The sequence below is a fragment of the Dipteris shenzhenensis genome, chromosome 27 (assembly GCF_047967505.1).
Source record: "Dipteris shenzhenensis isolate YYH24624 ecotype China chromosome 27, Dip_SZ_1.0, whole genome shotgun sequence".
Lineage (NCBI taxonomy): Eukaryota > Viridiplantae > Streptophyta > Polypodiopsida > Gleicheniales > Dipteridaceae > Dipteris > Dipteris shenzhenensis.
The window spans coordinates 2117819-2139695 of NC_141622.1; the positions used below are offsets into that span (position 1 = coordinate 2117819).

At 45.8% G+C, this 21877-nt stretch overlaps 1 protein-coding gene across 3 annotated transcripts in view; it reads right to left on the reverse strand.

The window, feature by feature from the left end:
- The window catches only part of LOC147883725 (NADH dehydrogenase ubiquinone complex I, assembly factor-like protein (DUF185)), a 137543-nt gene extending 115897 nt beyond the window's left edge, over positions 1 to 21646 (reverse strand). For all 3 annotated transcript variants that reach the window (XM_087398485.1, XM_087398486.1, XM_087398487.1), the window contains exons 1-4: positions 21521 to 21646; positions 21332 to 21423; positions 21135 to 21246; positions 20928 to 21010 (exon numbers count right to left, since the gene is read on the reverse strand). In XM_087398485.1, coding sequence (XP_087254611.1) covers positions 20928 to 21010; positions 21135 to 21246; positions 21332 to 21423; positions 21521 to 21563 — 330 coding nt within the window. In that variant the 5' untranslated portion in view covers positions 21564 to 21646. The remainder of the gene's footprint in view (positions 1 to 20927; positions 21011 to 21134; positions 21247 to 21331; positions 21424 to 21520) is intronic.
- Positions 21647 to 21877: the final 231 nt, after the last annotated feature.

Sequence of the window (21877 nt, forward strand, 5' to 3'; positions counted from 1 at the left end):
ACACTAGGTCCTAGGGTTCTCTTTTATAGTAATTTATACTTTCATTTTCATTCTTCTAGTTGATGTGACGGCTTCCACTTCTTGCTTCACTCTTGTGCATCCTTTTGCTTCCGTGAGCCTATAGTGGTATTATAGCACTTCCTTCCCGGACCTGATCCCTACTCCTAGCTTCCTCCTTCTAGCTCCAGCTCCCACACTTCAACTCCATCATCAAGCTCACCTACCAGACGTCCTGCACAGCTCCGACACGACCCCACGACCTACCGTCCATACGATTTTCCTACAGTTCCGTACAGTCATACGGATTCCTATACGGCTCAGTTGCCAAGAAAAAATAATAATAATAAAACATGTCCGTAGAGTTCCGTACGACACCCGTACAGTCCATACTGTGCGTCAAAAAATCCGTCCGTACAGTTTCCTACGACCATCCGTACAGTTCCGTACGGCCGTCCGTACAATCCGTACTTTGCATCAAATTTGACCGTACAATTCCGTCCGTACTGTTTTGTACTTGCACGATTCATTTGCAGGCTTAGATGTGCATTCAACCATTGTTTGGCTTCGATTTTGGGAGCAGACATTGCAGTAAATCTGCAATTTTTGGCGACATTTGGGGCTTTTGCATTCGGGCTACAATTTTGCAAGTAGATTGCAGATTTGCAGACAATTTGGGGCTTTCTTGAATTTGCCCCATTTTTGGCTCAGTTTTGCTCTACAAATTGGGGCTTTTGGGTCTATTGCAAGTAGATTGCACAATACTTTCAGATTTGCAGTGAATTTGGCAAGAAATTGCAGGCCATTTGATCACATTTGCAAATTACGGCTTATTTTGGAGCTTTTTCAGATTTGGACAGCAAGTCCTATTTTTTGCAGTTGCAAGCCTTGAGGCTATCTTTTGGGTCACTTTGTTAGTGCTTTTTGACTTGTCCCATTGGCAATGGTTGGCAACAATCATGATTTATTTGGCATTCTTCGTGAAGATTATAAGTTGGATGGCACCAACTACCCGATGTGGTCATGAAACATATTCTTGTTGCAAGGCATTTCTGGAACATTGTTTCTGGGGTTGGCCAGCCAATGCTACAGTGGCTGCCCCTACAACTGGTCCTTCTGCAGAGGGTACTCCTCTTGATGCTTTATCCTCTAGCACCCCTGTTGTTGCTCCTCTAACTCAGGAGCAAACAAGATGGGATGCAAGAGATGCAAATGCGCATTTCTGTATTGCTTTATCATGCAAGAGAATCATTATTCCACACATCTGGTCATGCAGGATAGCAAAGGATGCTTGGGATAAATTGGCTTCTCTTTATCGGATTTGCAATGAGGCACGTATCGCATATTTAAGAAGGCAATTGTTGGAAGTCAGCATGAATCAAGATGACTCTATGGATGCATACTTGACAAAGGTCAAGGACCTCATGGAACAACTTGCCAATATTGATGAGGTGGTGTCAAATTCTCAGCTTGTCAGTACCACATTGAATGGGCTGCCAAATACATATCAAGGGTTTGCTACAACCCTTCGACTAGTGGCCATGGGTAATCCAAACCACTACTCCTTTGATCAGTTAATCACTTTGCTTTTGCAGGAAGAGCAAAGTCGTGCTAGTAGGCAAGCTACTATTCCTGATCATGCATTTGCATCACAGCAGACGGGACAAGGCAAGGCTTCCAAGCCTATGGGCAAGCCTAAATATGCGCCTAACAGTGGCAATTCCTAGATAAGTCAAAGAAGAAAAGATGCAACTATTGTCGCAAGCCAGGGCATGAAATTTCAAAATGCAGGAAGTGCATTGCTTTGGAGAAAAAGAAAGCAGGATTGATAGTCAATGCCTCACATGCAATTGAATCCCATCAGCTAGCAGATGCCTCACATGCACATGCTCTCCAAGATGATTGGGCATGGGCTGTCAATTGCTCTTTTGATCCCTCCAAAGTTGATGCATTCTTTACTGCTAATGATGCTCAGTCTTGGTATTTTGATAGTGGTGCTTCCAAGCACGTCACTTCTTGCAGACAGTTGTTCCATTCCTTAGCTAATGCACCTCGAGAGGGAACTGTCACATGTGCTAATAATGCTTCCTATGCTGTAAAAGGAATTGGAGACGTGCAACTCACATCCATTTCAAGCCATCCTATCACTTTCACAAATGTTCTTTTTGTGCCTGGAATTGAAGTCAACTTGATTTCAATTTCAGCAATTGCCACTTCAGGTTTCAGAGTGATATTTGATGGATACAGATGCTTAGTATATGATCTTCGTGATGACAATGCCATAGTTCTCACTGGCACTTTGCAAAAGGGGCTTTATCACCTTGATCATCACTCAAGCTGCACTTTCTATTGAAGCATTTGCTATTTCAGATTCACAGCTTGCTGAAACTCATCTTTGGCATGAGAGAATGGGTCATCTCAATTATATAGCTCTTGCCAAGTTACATTCACAGAGCATGGCAAATGATGTACCTCAAACTCACACAATTCTCAAACATGTGTGTGAGGGTTGTCTTTTGGGTAAGATGCATCGGTTTCCTTTTCAAAAGAATTGTCCAAAACTCTCACAAAGGTAATTGCAGCTAGTGCACGGTGATGTCTGTGGCCCAATGAGGACAAATGCCATTGGGGGGTACAAATATTTCATGACTCTAATTGATGACTTCACAAGATATTGCTGGGTATATGCTTTAAAAGCCAAATCTGAAGTGTTCTCATGGTTTCAGAGGTGGCTGAACATGAATCAGAATGCAAGCTTGTCACCCTCAACATAGATAGGGAGGGAGAGTATATGTCGAAGGAGTTTGATGCATTTTTGTCTTCACGAGGCATTGTTCATTCATGCAATACTCCTTACACTCCTCAACATAATCTTGTTCCTGAAAGGAAGAACAGGTCCACTATGGAGATGGCCAGATGCATGCTTAAGGCCAAGTCCATGCCCAATAAATTTTGGCTTGATGCAGTGATGTGTGCCAACTATGTGCTAAATAGATCACCTAAAAGGGCTTTGAGGACTGTTACACCTTATGAAGCATGGAAAGGCCGGAAGCCTTCACTTTCACACATGAGAGTTTTTGGGTCTCTTGCATATGTTCATGTACCATCTCAGCTGAGACATAAGCTTGATGACAAGGCAATCAAATGCATATTTATTGGTTACAGCCAGGAGAGCAGAGGGTATTGGTTGTATCAACCAAATACTAGGAAGATTATTGTCAGTAGAGATGATACGACTAAAATTTACAGCTTATTCGTGGCCACGAATTGGACGAACACCAATTAACAAGTGATAGCACTACGCATAACCACCCAGCCGTTCTCTGGTTTTTTTTTTTTTTTTGGCAAAAAGAGACGCCGTTCTCTAGTTCAACAAGCTTATTTCAATAATCAAAATGTGAGAAGGACCTGCAAGCTGAATACCAGAGCCCACAATTCCCTAGATGGATCTAGTATGCCACATGTCTTCATTCTAAGGTACCTCCTAAATGCATCATTTACCCCTCTCTTGGGGTATCATTCAATCATTTGCCCCTTGGCACATTTAATGCATTTAGACCCTTTAGCCTTAGATCCACCTAGTCTAGTGCTATAACACCCTCACCAAGGACCTTGACTTTAATTCCTTTCTAATCATTTACGTAAAGCCCAACAAATATAATACAAACATTGATCCTTGAAAGGAAAATGTCAACCGACCCTTCCGAGGTCATGTTACCTCGACTTGAGCGTAACATTCCTTCCCTCTTCAAGCATCAGCGTCCTCGATGATAAAGTCTGGGAACACTCTCCGTAACTGGTATACGGATTTCCAGGTAGCTTCTGATAGAGGTAAACCATGCCATGCAACCAACACTGTGGGTATCTTCCGATTGCGTACTTGCATTGTTCCTCGGTCCAAGATTCCTATTGGTTTGCGTCTTGCATTATCCTCTATCTCCTAAAACAAAACAACACCCTTGATTAGTGAGTCACCTGTATGCAAAATTTTCTTTAAACGAGAAACATGAAACACTGGGTGCACCTTACAACCCTATGGCAATTCTAATTTATAGGCTACCTTGCCTATTCTTTTTAGAATTAACCATGGCCCACAATATCAAGGTGATAATTTAGCACACTCTCCTGCAGTCAAAGACTTAGAGTGCAAAGGAATTCTGAGAAAAACTTTTTCTCCTTCCTTAAATTCTCTAACGGATCTGTTTTCATCCGCATACACCTTAGCTCTATCCATAGCTTGAGGTACTCCAACTATAGTTGGATTCGCTGGTCTATAACCATAGTTCAGCTCCAAGGAACTGAACCCTGTAGAGGAATGTTTTCTATCATTGTAGGCAAATTCTAACAATGGCAACCACTTGTCCCATGTATGTTGCCTCAATGACACATATGCTCTAAGCATATCCTCTAAAATTTGGTTGATTCTTTCCGTCTGACCATCCATTTCTAGATGATCCCCACTATTCATTCCCAACTCAGTCCTTAGTGTCTCAAACACCGCAGTCCAAAAATGACCGGTAAATTTGACATCCCTATCTGACACTATGGATTTGGGTAATCCATGCAAACGAAATATATGTCTAATAAACAAATCCGCCACTTGCAGGGCACTTGAAATGAAGTGAGCCATCTTGGTAAGATGATCAACCACCACAAGGATGGAATCATATCTACCTTGTGTCGTAGGCAGACCTACAATAAAGTCCATGGAGATGCTCTCCCACCTACCTAGTGGTATTTCCAAGGGCTGTAAAAGTCCGGGTGGCTTCACCCGCTCTGCCTTACTTACCTGACACGAAAAACAACGTGTCACATATTCATGAATATGCTTTTTCATCTTTGGCTAAAAGAAATCTCGCTTCACGAGATCATATGTCTTCTCGACTAGTGGATGTCCCGCACATGGGCTATCATGGCATTGTTGAATGACTCTCTGCTTGAGATCATTCTGATTAGGTACTACTACCTTGCCTTTCTTTTCAGCATACCATCTCTTATGGTATATCTTACATAAGTTTGGCCTTTTCTGGATGCCAGGTCATCCTTTTTCCCGGGGTTGAACACATGAGCCTTAGGCCAAGAACTCGTCCACCTTTTGAGTTTCTCTAATCTCAGTCATTAGAGCGCTCTCTAATACCGTGAAACTCATATTATGCATAATACGTGATAACGCATCAGCAACTTTATTATCCTTCCCTCTTCCGTACAGAATCGTCAAATTAAACTCCTGCATGAGTTCTGCCCACCTAGCTTGGCGGCCTCTCAGGTCAGGTTGTTTACAAAAATGTTTCAGAGTATCATGATCAACATCAACATAAAACTTTGACCCATACAAATAATGTCTCCATGTTTTCAGAGCATGGACAACAGCGTACAACTCTAATTCATAAGTTGGCCAATTTTGTTGAAAGGGAGAAAGCTTCTTGCTTTCAAAGGCTACTAGCCTTTCCTCTTGGAGGAGAACTGCTCCTACCGCAATGCCACTTGCATCGGTTTCAAGGAAAAACGGTTTTTGGGGATCAACTATTTTTAACACCGGTCCTGAAACCACAGCTTGTTTTATGGTGTTAAAACTTTCCTGTTGATTCTGTCCCCATAAAAAAGGTACTTTATCTGAGGTCAGATCAGTCAATGGCGATACTATTTCGGAATATCCTTTGATATGCCTTTGATAAAGTTGGACAAATCCCAAGAATGATCGCAAAGCAGTCAAACTCTGAGGAATTAGCCAAGTTAGTATCGCAGCCACTTTCTTTGGATCATTTCTACTCCCTCAAGAGTAATTATAAATCCTAAATATTCAAGTCTTACCATACACTCTTACCATACACAGTATAGTTTTCTTTTTATTTACATAAAGATTGGCTTTCCTCAAAGTACTGAACACTATCCTTAAGTGTTCGTAATGCTCAGCAATACTTTTGTTGAATATAAGAATATCGTCAATAAAGTGTACTACAAACTTTCCAATATACGGACGTAGTAAATCGTTCATAAGCATGACGAATGTAGCTGGAGCATTAGTAAGACCAAAGGGCATTACCAAAAACTCATAATGTCCAAACCTGCTTCTAAAAGCGGTTTTATGCACATCCTCGACTCTAATACGGATCTGATGGTAGCCACATTTAAGATCTATCTTACTGAGAATTACGGCCCTATGTAATGCATCTAGCAAATCGTCGATCCAAGCCATCGGATACTTGTGCTTAATAGTGATATTATTCAATGCTCTGTAATCTATACACAGGCGAAAAGTATCATCTTTCTTCTTCTTTAATATCACTGGCGAAGCAAAAGGTGAGAAACTTGGTTGAATCTGCCCCAGCTTGAGGTATTCTTCCAGTTGTCCTCGTACCTCCACCTCTTCGGTAAAACTCAACCTATAGGAGGGTCTATTTATAGGTTCTGCCCCGGGATTAGTTCAATCATATGCTTAACATTCCGATCTGGAGGTAACCCATAAGGGAGCTCATCCCTAAAACAATCAGAGAACTCCTCTGTTATTTGATCAGCCAACTTGGCCATCTCTCCATTTTGAGCAACATCAGTGCTAGCCGAAGAATCCTCTACATTGACGAGCTTGAGACAGTGATGCAGACACAGGGGGTGTAGGTTGCTCTCTTGCGGGCACGCTGATCCAGATTTTGCTCTATGCAAATGATGTGGCTCTCTTGTCTTCCTCAGCAGAGGGGCTTCAGAGACACCTAGACGCACTGCAGTCCTTTTGTGAGTCTCATGATTTGAAGTTCAACCTGGGTAAAACCAAGGTCATGATCTTCAATACATCTCGAGCCATCATGCGTCAGGAGCAGTTCACATTTGCGGGGTCATCTGTTGAGATAGTTTCATCATACACTTATCTTGGGGTTATCTTCTCCGGACCGAGCTTCACTATGAGACCCGCGATACAGGCACGCTTAAGTAGAGGGTATGCCTCATTGGCCAGGCTAGAGAGGCAATGCTTCCGCTCACACTTTCAGGATCCACGCACCAAGGGGTTGCTTTTTGACTCCTTGGCTCGCCCAACAGGGATGTATGGCAACCCTTGTTGGAGGCCAGACTTGTCGAATACAGAGTGGGCCCGTGTGGAGCGGCTACAGGTTCTCATGCTATCACGGATGATTCGTGGTAAGTCATCCGTTCCTCACCAGATCATTCAAGCTAAGTTTGGATCACCCCCTTTACAGCTAGATGCTGCATTCCAGGTCATCACATATCTGTACCGAGTTAGGGAATATGCGGATTATACCTCGGGGCGTAGCAGCCTACCATGGATAGCTCTATCCTCTTCTATGGCACTTGCAGCAGGAGGAGATCAGAGGTGCTGGTATGCACGTACAGAGAGATGGTTTGAGCGACTGGGGCTCCACATGGATAGACTACCTCCCTTCTAGTATAGCATGGATGTTCCGTTCTCTCCCCTCTTATCACACGAGGTCAACCAAGCTATCGGTGGGATCTACTACAGCTACACACTTTTCAAACCTGGTTGGAACCGAGTGAACTCCTAGTGAAGCTTAGCTTCTACAGAGATCACTTCTTACATATCACAACGGAGGGTTTCATTGACCCACCAGGATACACACAGATTCACCTACCCCACTCGATAAGGATCTCTCTTGAGCAGTTCCGGGTCTTTTCACATAGACTTCACATCGAGAGCGGCAGAGCAGAGCGACTACCTAGGGAGCGGCGCATATGCACACTATGTGACATACAGGAGGTTGAGACAGAGGAGCATTTCATCTTTAGGTGTCCTGTGCACTATGAGATCCGAGGATGTTTCCACTGCCTCTTCAAAGATAGTTATGGGATTTTAGCCCATTTCCTCTCCTACCCAGACCAACAGTGTTTGGCAGGTTTCATTCATGAGGCACTTAGACACCGTGAGAGGATACTCCGAGCACGGAGACATGAGCAGACTTCTTTCTCGGTTGATCCCTCTCAGAGCTCTATCACGGAGTTCTTTCAGCTAGATCACATGGACCCCAACGAGACGAGGCCTCGACATGACCGTGACCCGACAACTCAGACAAATGGTCGACACACAGATCACACTTGGAGACATCCCCTCCTTGTTTAGAGTCGGAGCCCGACCGACGGGGGTCACAATAGCCCTGGTTAGATGCAGATCTACGACCAGGAGACGTGCCAGGACCGCACCTCTGAGTGGCCGATAGCACTCTATTGTCGACTTCATGCCTCCACTGCCTCATCCATCCTGATATATTGCTGTTGCTGGGGATGATGATGATATTGATATATAGTCGACCATCGACATGACTATGTTATACTTAGGACTTAGTACTGTCATTCTGCATTTTTGCATTTTTTGCATTTTGCATTTTGCATTGGTATGGACGCTCGTTTAGTAGCTCCACTACCACAGTTCGTTGTATCAGGATTTTCACAGTCTCATAGACGCATCGGTCTTCCAAAGACTTTAATAAACTTTCTTTCTTTCTTTCTTTCTACCGATGCTGTACAAAGAAACAAAAACTCTTCTTGCGCTTTTCGAATTTCCATTACCGAAACCAACGGTCCTTGAGGTATATCTTTTTCACCTTGTAAGACACACAGCGCATCATTCATCTTGAATTGATAAATGTGCTTTTTCCAATCTATGGCTGGATTCTTCCTAATGCCAAGCCTTACCTAGAGCAATGTCTGCATGAGCAAGCTTTGTCATTTCAAAATCAAGCTTCTCAGCATAGTCCTGAATTCGAAGCTCCAACTGGGTAACCCTTTGGTCCCATACTTCAGTTGAACTTCCATCTGCCATTCTGACTGTATATGCATAGTCAGATGGGCTAGTCTTTAGTTTCAGCCTCTTTACAAGCTTGGAGTTAATTACATTGTGCGTTGATGCTGAGTCAAACAACACAATGACATCATGATTAGCTACTTGCCCTTTCATCTTAATTAACTCCGTATCATTAAAGGCTGTATACCCCGTTGCTGCCGGCTTTGGAAAGACATTATCAGGTGCACTAGTTACTAGCTTAGCAACAGACACATAACAAAACAGGTACTAACCTTTGACAAGATCCCGCTAGCTGAATCTGCGTCTATTCTGCTCTAGGACTTCCCTCCATTTCCACGTCGCATTCTGAGATCACCATCTCAGCCATCCGACCATCCTTGTTTCGTGGACAATCTTTCCACTGATGAGGCTGAAGGCATCCAAAACACAAGCCTTCTCTCCTCACTTTTTCCCTTTGCTCTGGGTTCAAAGAAGACTTTGACCAAGCCCAGGCTGCCATTGGTGTTACTTTTCTTTTCATTCCAATGGTGGTACTTGATTTAGGAGTCTCTACTGGTTTCGCCTGCTTGGCTTCACCACTAGGCTGTGAGGCACTCCCTTTGCTAATCCACTTCTTCTTCAACCCAGTTTTCTTCGGGTACTCATACCGAGTCCCAACCTGCACAAACCCACTTGGTCTATTCCCTTTTGCATCCTCATAGTTCAGGGCTATGGCAATTGCTTCATCTAGCGTGTTCGCATACTTAGCCCATACTTCCATCTTGATCCGATCATTCAATCCAAAGATAAAATCTTTTACTTGGATTGACTAAGATAGAGATTCATAAACCTTCATTACACTTTCTCTGAACTTATCAGTGTATTCCGCCACTGATAAATTTCTCTAACGAAGGTTTCGATACTTATCCCAAGCTCAGGATGCTTCGTCAGGAGGTAAGAAGTGTTTTCTAAATTCTTTTTTAAACCCCTCCCAAGTAGTGGATGCAACTCCATCTTTCTGTTGTTTTATCCACCACCTATCCGCTGCCTCATTAAACATATCGGTGGCCTTGCGGATTTTCTTCATATCATTCCAGATTTCACAAATGGCGAAGGCCTCGTCCCATTTGTGTAACCAGGTCTCAATGATATCGGAACTACGGTCAGACATCCGACCAGAATACTTTTCTGGCCTATAATTGGCAATATTAGGTACCTTAGTCCTCTTAGGCTCGACCGTATGAACACTAGACTCTGGTTCCATTGGAGATTTACCTTTCTCTTCACGAGATGGTCTAGCAGACATACTATGAACCATTTTCCTGAGCTCAGATTGCCCTACATTTGCTTGTAACTGTTGGAATGCAAACGCATCTTACTCACTCATGCAAGGCAAAGTCTCAGGCTTTAAAAGCAACTTCAAAGAGGAGCACAAGAAACCACAGCAAGCTGAAAAAGTACCTTTCAAATCAAAGTTTGTGGCAGGCCAGAGAAGAAAACAGCAGGCCTCTTCCCTCACCTCTGAAGAAAGGAATAAATTGTTTGCTGAAGGAAAGTGTTTCCTCTCCAAAGAGACTCATCACAGGGCAGCAGACTGTCCTAACAAGAAGAGAAAAGAGCCTGCAGCAACTCGGGCTGAGTCTAATCGGGGCACAAGAGAGGACCCCAAAGGCAAGAAACCCAAGCCAAGTACTGGCCACATTCCTGATATCATTGGGGGTGAGCATGATGAGAAGAAGACAGAGATGTGCAGAGCATGGGGCAAGCTTCAGGATCAGCAGTGTTTGTACTTTTTTGACTCAGGGGCCAAAGCAAATTTCATAACTCCTGAACTTGCAGCTCAGTTGGGTCTTCGACTAGAGGAGATTGGCCCTCTTTGTGAGGCCAATATGGCTAATCCGAAGCTCGATACCATTGTCACTCCTATCATAGGGAAGCTACGGATTCACATTCAGGGTTATGTGGATTATGAGGATTTTTATGTGATCCCTTTACCTGGAAATGGATGCCTTGGAAGCAAATGCTACATGGGAATTGGTGCCTTTGCCTAAAGACAAGAATGATGTTTTGCTAGGGATGCCTTGGATGTACTGTGTTCATGCTATCATTGATACACATGATAAGAAGCTTACCTTGACTTATAGGGGTAAAACCCAAGTCATAGATGTAAACATGAAAGGGGAATCAGTCCCAGTTGTATCCGCTTTGGCGATTTCCTCCATGATGAAAAAGCATCTTTCAGCGTACTTGATATTTGTAAAAGAAAAGGAACCAGTAGAGGATGAATCTAATTTCTCCAAGCTGGAAAAACAGCAAACTGACTTTTTATTTCAGTTTCAAGATTGTTTCTCAGATGAACTTCGAGAGGAGTTACCTCCTGAAAGGCTAGAAGATCATACCATTGGCATCATTCCTGGCAGCTCTCCACCGAACCGACCGCCATACAAAGTTAGTGCGGCACAACAAGAGGAGATCATGTGCCAGGTGAATGAATTGCTACAGAAGGGGCTGATTCAGCGAAGCTCTTCTCCATATTGTTTTCCCGTCCTCCTAGTGCAAAAGAAGGATGGATCTTGGAGAATGTGTATTGACTACAAGGCTTTGAATAAGATCTCTATCAAGAATCGATTCCCCATCCCACGCATTGATGATATTTTGGATCGATTAGAGGGATCAGCCATCTTCAGTTGCATTGACTTGAAGAGTGGTTACCATCAGATACGAATCAGGCCCGGAGATGTACACAAGACTACCTTCAGGACTACTTTTGGGCTTTATGAGTTTCTTGTCATGCCATTTGGTCTTAATGCTCTTGCTACCTTCAACCGCATAATGGACCAGATTTTCAGAGAGCACCGAAAGTTTGTGGGAACATTCTTTGATGATATTATTGTGCACTCGAAAGATGAAGAGTAGCATAGACAACATTTGGCAGTCGTATTTGCAGAGCTCAGGAGACACAAGCTGCTGGTTAATACTAAAAGGAGTGAGTTCTTCATGCCAGAGATCCATTTCCTCGGACACATCATCTCATGGGATGGAGTAAAAGGATGGACCCTGCCAAGATAGAGGCAATCAAGAATTGGCCTCCATTGAAGAACCTACATGAAGTCCGTAGTTTTCTTGGCTTGTGTTCATATTACAGGCGGTTCATACCCCATTTTGCTAAGATAGCTTCACCTTTACATGCTTTATAGAAGAAGGCAATGCCTTTCCATTGGGGGAAGAAAGAAATTGCAGCATTCAATGAGCTGAAGGAAAAACTATGCTCTGATCTTGTTATCATTTGACTAGCGTAAGCCTTTTGTTCTTCAATGTGATGCAAGCGGCAACAGTGTTGGTGGAGTACTTATGTAGGAAGGCAGAGTGGTTGCATATGAGAGCTGAACATAACATGATGTGTATGAGCAAGAATTGGTAGCTGTAATACATGCTCTTACTGTGTGGAAGCACTATCTATTAGGTGCTGATTTTTATGTGCAAACTGATCACCAATCGCTGCGGTACTTTCTCACTCAGAGAAAGTTGTCAGAGAAGCACATGAGATGGGCAAACTTTTTTCCATTTTTCATTTTCAGATTGTTAATATAGCTGGAAAGAAGAATGTAGTGGCTGATGCACTTTCCCAGAAGGCCACGTACAGAAATGGAGAACGAGTGGAACGCAGAGCCGACCAGCCGAAGCTCCACCAAAGCGTGCAACAAAGGCTGCGACCAAGGCATAGTCCTTGGCATACCTGGCACCATTGGCTGCGCAATGGAGACTTCTGAGATTGTTCTCAAAACTTCCCGGGAGGTCACCCATCCTGGTATTGTTCTAGCCCAAGCACGCTTAACAATTGTGACTATCCACTAGGTCAAGTCACTTTGTTGTTCTATACTCCATAGTTTCTAAACACAAAGATATCTTTTGAGGGAAAAACTACAAGCAAGGGAGCAACCCAAAGGATTTTGGAAGCGGACAAAAGTGTTTACAAGCGCAAGACACAAACTACAAGTGCTATTGGACACGAGCTTTGCTTTGTACTTTGGAACATGAACGCACTCGTTGGAATCGTGTGAGTCTAAGAGGGCACAAAGATACTGTACTCAACAAATAGCCGCTTTCAAAGCTTGGAAACCGAATCGAGATAAGTTGCGTCTGTGTGTATTTCCTTTCATCGACGTCCAATGGTCAAATTGAAGTCACACAAAATACTATTTGTGACATGCTGCATGCTTATGTATCGCATCAACCAGCACGCGCGCGCACACACATACATATATATACATATATATATATATATATAGAGAGAGAGAGAGAGAGAGATTTATTAACGTTTGCTGAAAGTCCAAAATGGCCTATGAGACCAAGGACAAACTGATGAAACCAACCTCACCCAAGTGTAAAAAATGCTCTTTGTAGAAGGCCATCTTGATCGCGTGTGGCTATTTGGGGGGGGGGAGCCCATGTCTTATGGGTGTATATCTGGCATAGATAATTTCATATGATCTAAGGGATCAGCTCATTGGGAGCTCATGGTCCAGGTATTCTAGAGTTATATTTAGGTTGGGAGATACAAGCGTTTCTGTGCTCAGGATGTGTTATATGGATATGGACCTTGCCAGAAAGAAAGTTTATTAAAGTCTTCGGAAGACCAATGGGTCTATGAGACTGCGAAAAAACCTGAATACAATGAGCTGTAATAGTGGAGCTACTAAACAAGCGTCCACACCAATGCATAATGCAATAAAATGCAAAATGGCAGTACTAAGTCCTAAGTACAACATAGTCATCCCGACTATATATATATATATAAATCTCAGCATCATCGTCGGCATCACCATCATAACCATCATCATCATCATCGTCGTCAACAACAGAACATCAGGATGGATGAGGCTGTGGAAGCGGAGGCATGAGGTCAACAATAGAGCGTTGTCGCCCCCTCAAGGGTGCAGTCCCGGTATGTCTCCTGGTCGTAGCTCTGCGTCTAACCAAGGCCACTGTGACCCCCGTCGGTCGGGCTCCGACCCTAAACAAGGAGGGGATGTCCCCAAGTGTGATCTATGAGTCAACCCTCTATCTGAGCTGTCGGGTCACAGGCTCCAGGTCGCGGTCATGTCGAGGTCTCGCCTCATGGGGGTCTATGTGATCTGGCTGAAAGAACTCCGTGATAGAGCTCTGAGAGGTATCAATCAAGCGAGAAGTTTGCTCATGTCTTCGTGCTCCGAGTATCCTATCTTGGTGTCTGAGCATCTCATGAATGAAACCAGCCAAACATCGCTGGTCTGGGTAGGAGAGGACATGAGCCAACATCCCAGAACTATCTCTGAAGAGGCAGTAGAAACGCCCTCGGATCTCATAGTAAACAGTACATCTGAAGATGAAATGCCCCTCTAGCTCAACCTCCTGCATGTCACACAGTGTGCATACGCACCTCTCCCTGGGTACCCACTTTGCTTGGCCGCTCTCGATACGAAATCTATGTGAAGAGACCCGGAACTGCCCAAGGGAGATCCTCAACAAGTGGGGTAGGTGAATCTGCGTGTATCCTAGTGGATCAATGAAACCCTCCGTTGTGATATGTAAGAAGTGATCTCTGTAGAAGCCCAGCTTCACTGCAAGATCACTCGGGCCCAACCAAGTCCGGAATGTGTGTAGCTGTAGTAGATCCTCACAGATAACTTGGTTGACCTCGTGTGATAGGAGGGGAGAGAAAGGAGCATCCATGCTGTATTGGAAAGGGGGTAGTCTGTCCATGTGGAGACCTAATCCTGCAAACCATCTCTCTGTGCATGCACACGAACACCTCTGATCTCCCCCTGCTGCAAGTGCCATAGAAAAGGACAGTGCTAGCCATGGTATCTTGCTACACCCGGATGTGTAATCCCCATGCTGTATTGGAAAGGGGGTAGTCTGTCCATGTGGAGCCCTAATCCTGCAAACCATCTCTTTGTGCGTGCATACCAACACCTCTGATCTCCCCCTGCTGCAAGTGCCATAGAAGAGGACAGTGCTGGCCATGGTATCCGGCTACGCCCGGATGTATAATCCCCATACTCCCTGACTCGATACAGATATGTAATGACCTGAAATGCAGCATCTAGCTGTAATGGGGGTGACCCAAACTCCGTCCGAATGATCTGGTGAGGGACAGATGGCTTACCACGGATCATCCGTGATAACATGAGAACCTATAGCCGCTCCACCCTGGCCCACTCTGTATCCGACAAATCTGGTCCCCAACATGGGCTGCCATACATCCCTGCAGGGCGGACCAAGGAGTCAAAAAGCAACCCTTTGGTCCGTGGATCATGAAAATGAGAGCGGAAGCACTGTCTCTCAAGTCTAGCCAATGAAGCACATCCTCTGCTCAAGCGCGCCTGCATCGCGGGTCTCATGGTGAAGGTGGGTCCGTAAAAGACGACCCCCAGATAAGTGTATGATGAAACTACCTCAACAGAGGACCCCTCAAAAGTGAAATGCTCATTGCGCATGACGACTCGGGATGTATTGAAGATTATAACCTTGGTTTTATCCAAGTTGACCTTCAAATCATGAGACTCACAAAAGGATTGTGGTGCGTCAAGGTGTCTCTGGAGCCCCTCTGCTGAGGATGACAAGAGAGCCACGTCATCTGCATAAAGTGATATCCGGATAAGCGTGCCCGCGAGAGAGCAACCTACCCCACCCTGTGTCTGCATCACTATCTCGAGCTCATCGATGTAGAGGCCAAACAATGTAGGTGACAATGGGCACCCTTGTTTGACCCCAATAATGCTCATGATCTCGTCTGTCCATCCAGATCCTGTCCGGACTCTGCCTGAAACTCACTCATAAAGTGCCATGACAGCCCAAATAAAAGACAAGCTCTCGGAACGGTGTCAAATGCTCTGCGGAAGTCCACAAAGCAACAGTAAACCCTCTGCTTCCGTGCCCTCGCCTCCTTGATGATACATCTAAGCGCAAGAATGTGGTCCATGGTCCCATGATCCTGCCTAAAACCGGCATGTCCCACTGCTCTAAGTCATCGACACTCCACAAATCTGCTGACCTCAGAATCAAGTGCTGATGCATAAATCTTAGACATGACATGTCCAATCATGATGGTCCTATAGTTCTCCGAGTTCATGGGATCCCCAGCCTTGTAGATGGGTGAGATAGTGTTGATGGTCCAAGTGCGTGGAAACCCCAAGCAAACGGCTTCATTAAATAGCTAGGCTAAGATCGGGGCTAGGAGGTTAATCCCATATGCAATGAACTCAGTGCATAGTCCCTCATGATCCTTCGCTCGGCCATTATGAAGTTTCATTACGGCATCCTTTACCCCCCCCTAGTGAAGAGGGTGCAGGATGTGAGACGTGGCATATGTGATAGGTTAGGGGCTAGCTAATTTGGGATATCATAGAGCGTGCGTGCATAATCAAACCACACCTGAGTGTCAATGAGTGGTGGGAGGGACCGTCCCTCTAGAAATCTCTGCCAGAAGTCCTTAGAGTTATTACTGAACAGAATGTTTAGTAGCTCCTCCTCGTTCCCACGCACGAAGTCAAGTTTATTCCTACGTACCGGACGGCGGTACTCAAGTAGCGTCGCTAATTCGCTCGGAAGATTGTTTTTTGTTTCGAATCTGAGCTGACGGTGTAAAGCCTTACACTCATCATTGTACCATCTATTATAGGGTACGGTCCTAGGACGTGGTGGACAGGGGGAGCAGGTGGTGTGAGGGAAGGCGTGACGAGCAGCCTCGTGTAGTGAGCGAGTGACTAGGGCAGCACTAACTTCTAGTAAGGGTATAAAGTCAATGTATGCGAGAAGAATGTACAGACGACCAAAGTAAGTAGGTGAGTGATCGCGATCAAAAGCATATATCATGGTAAGTGGAGTAAGAGCTCAACAGGGTAGAAAGTGCTGTGCGGCGGGGGATAGAAATGCTAAAGAAAAGATAGGTATGGTCTGCCCTTGGAGGGAGAGGTGCTACGGTAAAGTCAGTGATGCGAGATGTGAAGGCAGGGGATCCCATGATGTAGTCCACAACACTGAAGCCTCCCCCATGTGGAAAGCAAGTGAAGCCACCTGATGCGGGCCATTTGTCAAGACCATTATAGATAATGAGATCATGTATCCTGCCGAGGTCTAGTAGGGCCTGTCCATAGGATGTGAATGGTCATCGTTTGTCAGCCGAAACTCGCAGCATACCTGCCTCCTCAAGGTCAATGTATGGCAGCAGAGTGGAATCATCCTTGAAGTCGAGGAGTGGTACCTAACGAGCGCATGTTCTCGCCTTGAAGTCCCCAACTAGGAGGACTTCCCCGCGGCTGGAGAAGTCAACGATGGACTAATAAAGAGCAACAAATGGGGATGTCTCATCCTCCCCTCGAATATCTCTGGCAAAGCGGGAGGTCTCGGGGGGAAAGTAGCAAACTGCGATAAACAAATCCCGGCTATCTATGTGTCGCATCCGAATCCAGAGAAACCTGGAGTGTGGATCTCTCTGTTCCACTGAGATGATACCCAATAGTGTGGATCTATAAAGGACTGCGACTCCTGATCCTCAAACCCCTCTTGTATCCCTCGTCTCATCTCTGTAGGCAAACTCCCATGTATACCCGCTGACTGCTGATAGTGGGCACTCTCGACTCTGATGTGTCTCTGTGTAAAAGACTATGTCGTGCCCTGTATAGGATTCCGAGAAGTTCCCTAGTTCTGACCATAAGGTACCATTACAGTTCCAGATGGTACAAGATAGGGTCTTGGATGTCTGAGTCTCATAGGCCCCACCTCCCTATGTGGGAGGAGAGGTGGGTGCCCAATGAGGGCCTATAAGGAGTCGTCCATCTCGTACTACTGCCCACTTCCCCTCTTTGTGGGCCTGATGCCGCTGCTGCAATAGGAAACGCCTCTCCTCAACCTGTAGTGGAGTGAGGTCCTCGTCCATGGAGATCACTGGCTGGTCTCGTAAGGCTAACCTACGACGTAAAGCCAAAAGTCATGCTGGGCGTCATGGAACCGGATGATAAGGGCTTCCTCCCAACCCGCCATACTCTCTCAATCCTGTGCTCAATCACCCCTAGGGTAGTGGTCACGAAGACCTGCGCATCTGCCATCGGGGTAGCCTCAGTGCCGAGAATCCCACGTACTCTGATGTTGAGAGCCTTGCTAGCTCTCTGCTGTTGCTCCAGGAGGGTAGCCGAAATGGTTACCCTTGCACGTTACCGTTTGGCTACGTCGACCCATGATGATGAGGCGATCCCACCAGGGTGAGGGAGTGTGGGCTGACTGAGAGGCAGAGGGGAGAGAAAGGTCGAGTACTGCGGAACAGTGTACGACCCCTCCAAAGTAGGTGTCATAATCAGGAAGAGAACTGTAGCGGGAGAAGAAGGGAGAGATGGAAGAGATTGTGTCAGTGACAACCCCTCTATCCTAGGGGAGGATGGGGCAATCGATGTCATGGGTAGGGGTATATCAGAGCCAGTAGCTGTAATAGTAGAGGCTGTGGGCAGAAGTGGAGCTGAAAGTGGAGCTGGAACTGGAACTGGAGCTTACGCTGAGGCTGAGTATAAGGATGTAGATGATGTAGCTGAAATCGAAGCTGAGACTGGAGCTGGTGCTGAAGCTGAGGCTGTGGCTGAAACTGAGGCGGAAGTGGGCCCCACCTTTGCTTTCCTGTCCACTCCAAGTCCACTACGGTTGTATCGTGTGTTCACATCTTCGAGTTTCAGCTGTGTCTGTTTTTTCTTGGCGGCTTTATCTGTATCCTTGCCACCTTTTCCCATTTCGTTTTGATTGATCCGTGTTCAGTGCAAGTCTTATTGCAGGAGCGGGAGCATGATGGGCTCCCTCCCCATGATGGGAGGAGAGAAGACCCTAGAGTGGAGTAATGGTCTAGAGAGAGAGTGTTTTGGCTGCTCCAAGGTAGGGGGCAGAGAAAAGGATGCTGCTGCTGACCCACAAGTGACAAGAGAAGGAGATTTCTGGAGAGAGAGAGAGAGAGAGAGTTGAGACTGTAGATAGAGAAGATGGCTGCTGTAGAGAGAGGAATGCAGAAGGGAGAGAAGACTGCTGCACAACCAAGAGGGCCTGAGAAGAGGCTGGCTGCACCAAGATGGGGAAGGGAGGAGGGCTGCTGCACCAAGGAGGGAGGAGGGACAGAAAATGAACGTGGGATTTGTCAAAACATACCTTGGGAGTGCAGTGCTTGGAAAACTCCAGGCTGTACACTTATTGTGAGGGGGATAGCTGGATGATGTTCGCATCAGGTTTGCTCACCATCACTAGCAGGCTCGTGATGAAAATTGGTGGTGCCATGGACCAGTGGGCTCGTGATGGAAGTTGGTGGTGCCATGGACCCATATACCAAGATGGTTATCTTGTGCAGGACTGGGTCTGGAGGAGATGGAGCCACTGGTTTAAAGACCAAGGAGGAGATGGAGCCACTGGAGGAGATGGAACCACTGGTTCCAAAGGGCTTCTCGGTGGAAGCTGATGGAGCATCTGCATCAACGAGTAGAGATTGGCCCACAATGTGTCCATCCCCATCTATGGGGCCCCAAATGAGGAGAGCATGGGGGAGGTGGATCGGCGAGGGTTAGGTGCTATGTGGGCCTTCCACATGGGCAGATCTAACAGAGAATGTAAAGCTGCCACATGGGCAGCACATAGGCTGTCGTATGGGCAGCAAATCCAGGATGTACGGCAAGAAAGAGTGGCTGTCACATGGGCAGCATTCAGGCCGCCATGTGGGCAGCATAGAGAGTACGATCGTCATCATAGGCTTCAACAACCAGAGAAACGTTGCGCAGCAGTTCAAAGCTGATTGGAGCAGATCTGCTGGGCAGAACAGGTCAGAATAGAGGCACAAACGTCTGAGCTGCCACGCAGCAGTCTCGGTATACGTTGGGATCTTTGAACGGTCTTCGGCAAAGTCCATCCCGGGATCGTTAGCACTCTATCCCCTTTTACGACAACTTGTGGGAAGCTCTTGCAGGTCAAAGCATTGTCTGAAAGGAACTGCAGAGTACTGGAGCAGGTCGCACAACAGTCTAGAGCAGATCAGAGGAGATTCAGAAGAGCCTGGAAGTTAGGACAGCACCATAAGCAGGGCAGAAAACAGGCGCATGTAAGGGAACTGCCGTTGCAGTCTGGAGATCCATTTGGAGCCTATTTATAGGCATTCTTCAGGTTCGCCAGTCTGTTGGGTTTATAGACTGGGTTGGCTAAAATCAGGCAGGTTGGCTGGGTCTCCAGCCTATAAAAAGGGCCCTTCCAGGGCTCATTTCTTAGTTCAGGTCCTTGGGCATTTCAGGCCACTTCAGGGAGCAGTTCAGTCGACTGTTGGATGCTAAGAAGAGGCGATTTGCAGCAGGATAAGTTCTCAGGTTCTTGCAAATCCCAGAAGCACACGAAGGAGCAGATCTACTCGGCATAGTAGAGCTGGATCCTGGTGCGCAGGAGCAGCAATTGAGAGCCTCTGTGCTCTCAAGGTTGTTGGGATTTGTACTCAGCTTGCTCCCTTGTGAGCCACGTTGTACTCAGTTATTCTATTGCAATAAAGATCTTGGGGGGGGGCGGGGGGGGGGGAGGGAGGGGGTTGGCCCCTAGTGGTGTCTTGCTCCTCTCTCCCTCACCCCTGACATCCTGTCTCAACACCAACTCATAAATGCAGATGCTCCATAAGCTCCATTGAGAGAGCTCTCCAGAACAAGTCAAAGTTGTCCTCGATCTTCAATCCTCGAATGCCCAGTTCATGTTCTTGCAACGGTAATCCTTCTTAGAGCACACGTACAATCCAAGTAGCACCCACTGTCCATCATACACCCTCTTCAATCACGAACAATGGTTGAGCACTGCTTCAACATGCGCCCATATAAAGAAAACAAATGGATAAGGTGTGCTAACTTTGTACGCAAATATCAAAGGATGATCTTCTAGTTGCCTAGGCCAACTTTATCGCTTTGATTGGATGTGACTAACCTCCAAAGCAACAGCCATTATATGAAACTGCAACGTAACTGTAAAATCCCATGATTAACAATACAATTAAGCACTTTCATCCAAAATGCAAAGCCGTCCTTCGAAGAGCTTCGAGCATACTGAAGCGTTGAGTGGGAAATACAGGCTCGATAGAGATTAGATTCCTAGCTTCCTTGATCTTAACCTGACAGTGAAAGGATATGCAAAATGAAGTCTGAGGAGCACTAGCCTTGAAAAGCTCAACTGGCGTAAACCAGGAAACATCATTCTGTTTGTACAATAAATGAAGGTGCTGCATGTAATCCCTTCTTCCTGAAAAGTGGGTCGGTGAAACATATCAGCATTTTCCTTAAAAACGACAGAACAACATTTCGCAGTAAAAGATATCGGTTCTTTAAGCACACTAACTGTAGGAAGATAACGAACAAGGGGTCACCTTTCATGGAAGTAAAAGATATCGGTTCTTTAAGCACACCAACAGCTTCGGGTCTAGTTGAGAAGTAACCCTGGAGCGGGTGGTACAGAGCAGCGTGGATAAAATCTCGGACCTTTAAAAAATACAGCGTCCAAGCATCTTCTTAAGCGACAGATTCGTAGAGCAAGAGACCAAATTCAGTCATATTTTGAACTCACAAGTATGGGATGATCTGGAACAAAGTCCGCGGAGGACAAGGTACACAATCGTGAAAGTTGCATGTTTTGGACGCCATTGTACTTTCTGCTATCTATTCCTCAGCATGACATGGAATAAATTCGATCAGAATGTCGCATTTTAAGCTCTAAGAATCTATCTATTCGAGTAAGCGGAGCAAGGCTGCGTACGTGAGATCAAGTGAGGCAGACGAGGGCGAAGGCGAGGCGGCATTTCCGCAAACGTAGGATGTTAACAAGCACTCATGCATGGTAAGTACTTATTAGCATATCAGCACTCAAAAAATGAAAGAGTGTACCCGCAGGTTTATGGAGTTTTAGCGTGGTGAGCTGGCATGCCTGGGTCCCCGTCAGGGTCTTGCAATCTTCTCCGCTCAAAGTGTCCACACTTGAGGTGGCACCCAATAAATAAGGTGGGCGGAACGAGTTCTCCATGAGATGTCTGGTGGGTGCAAGTGCCTCACATAGCAAAGCTGGCTCTCACTAATAGGATTATGGGTTGGTCGGATTGGAGCAAGCCACTTGCGT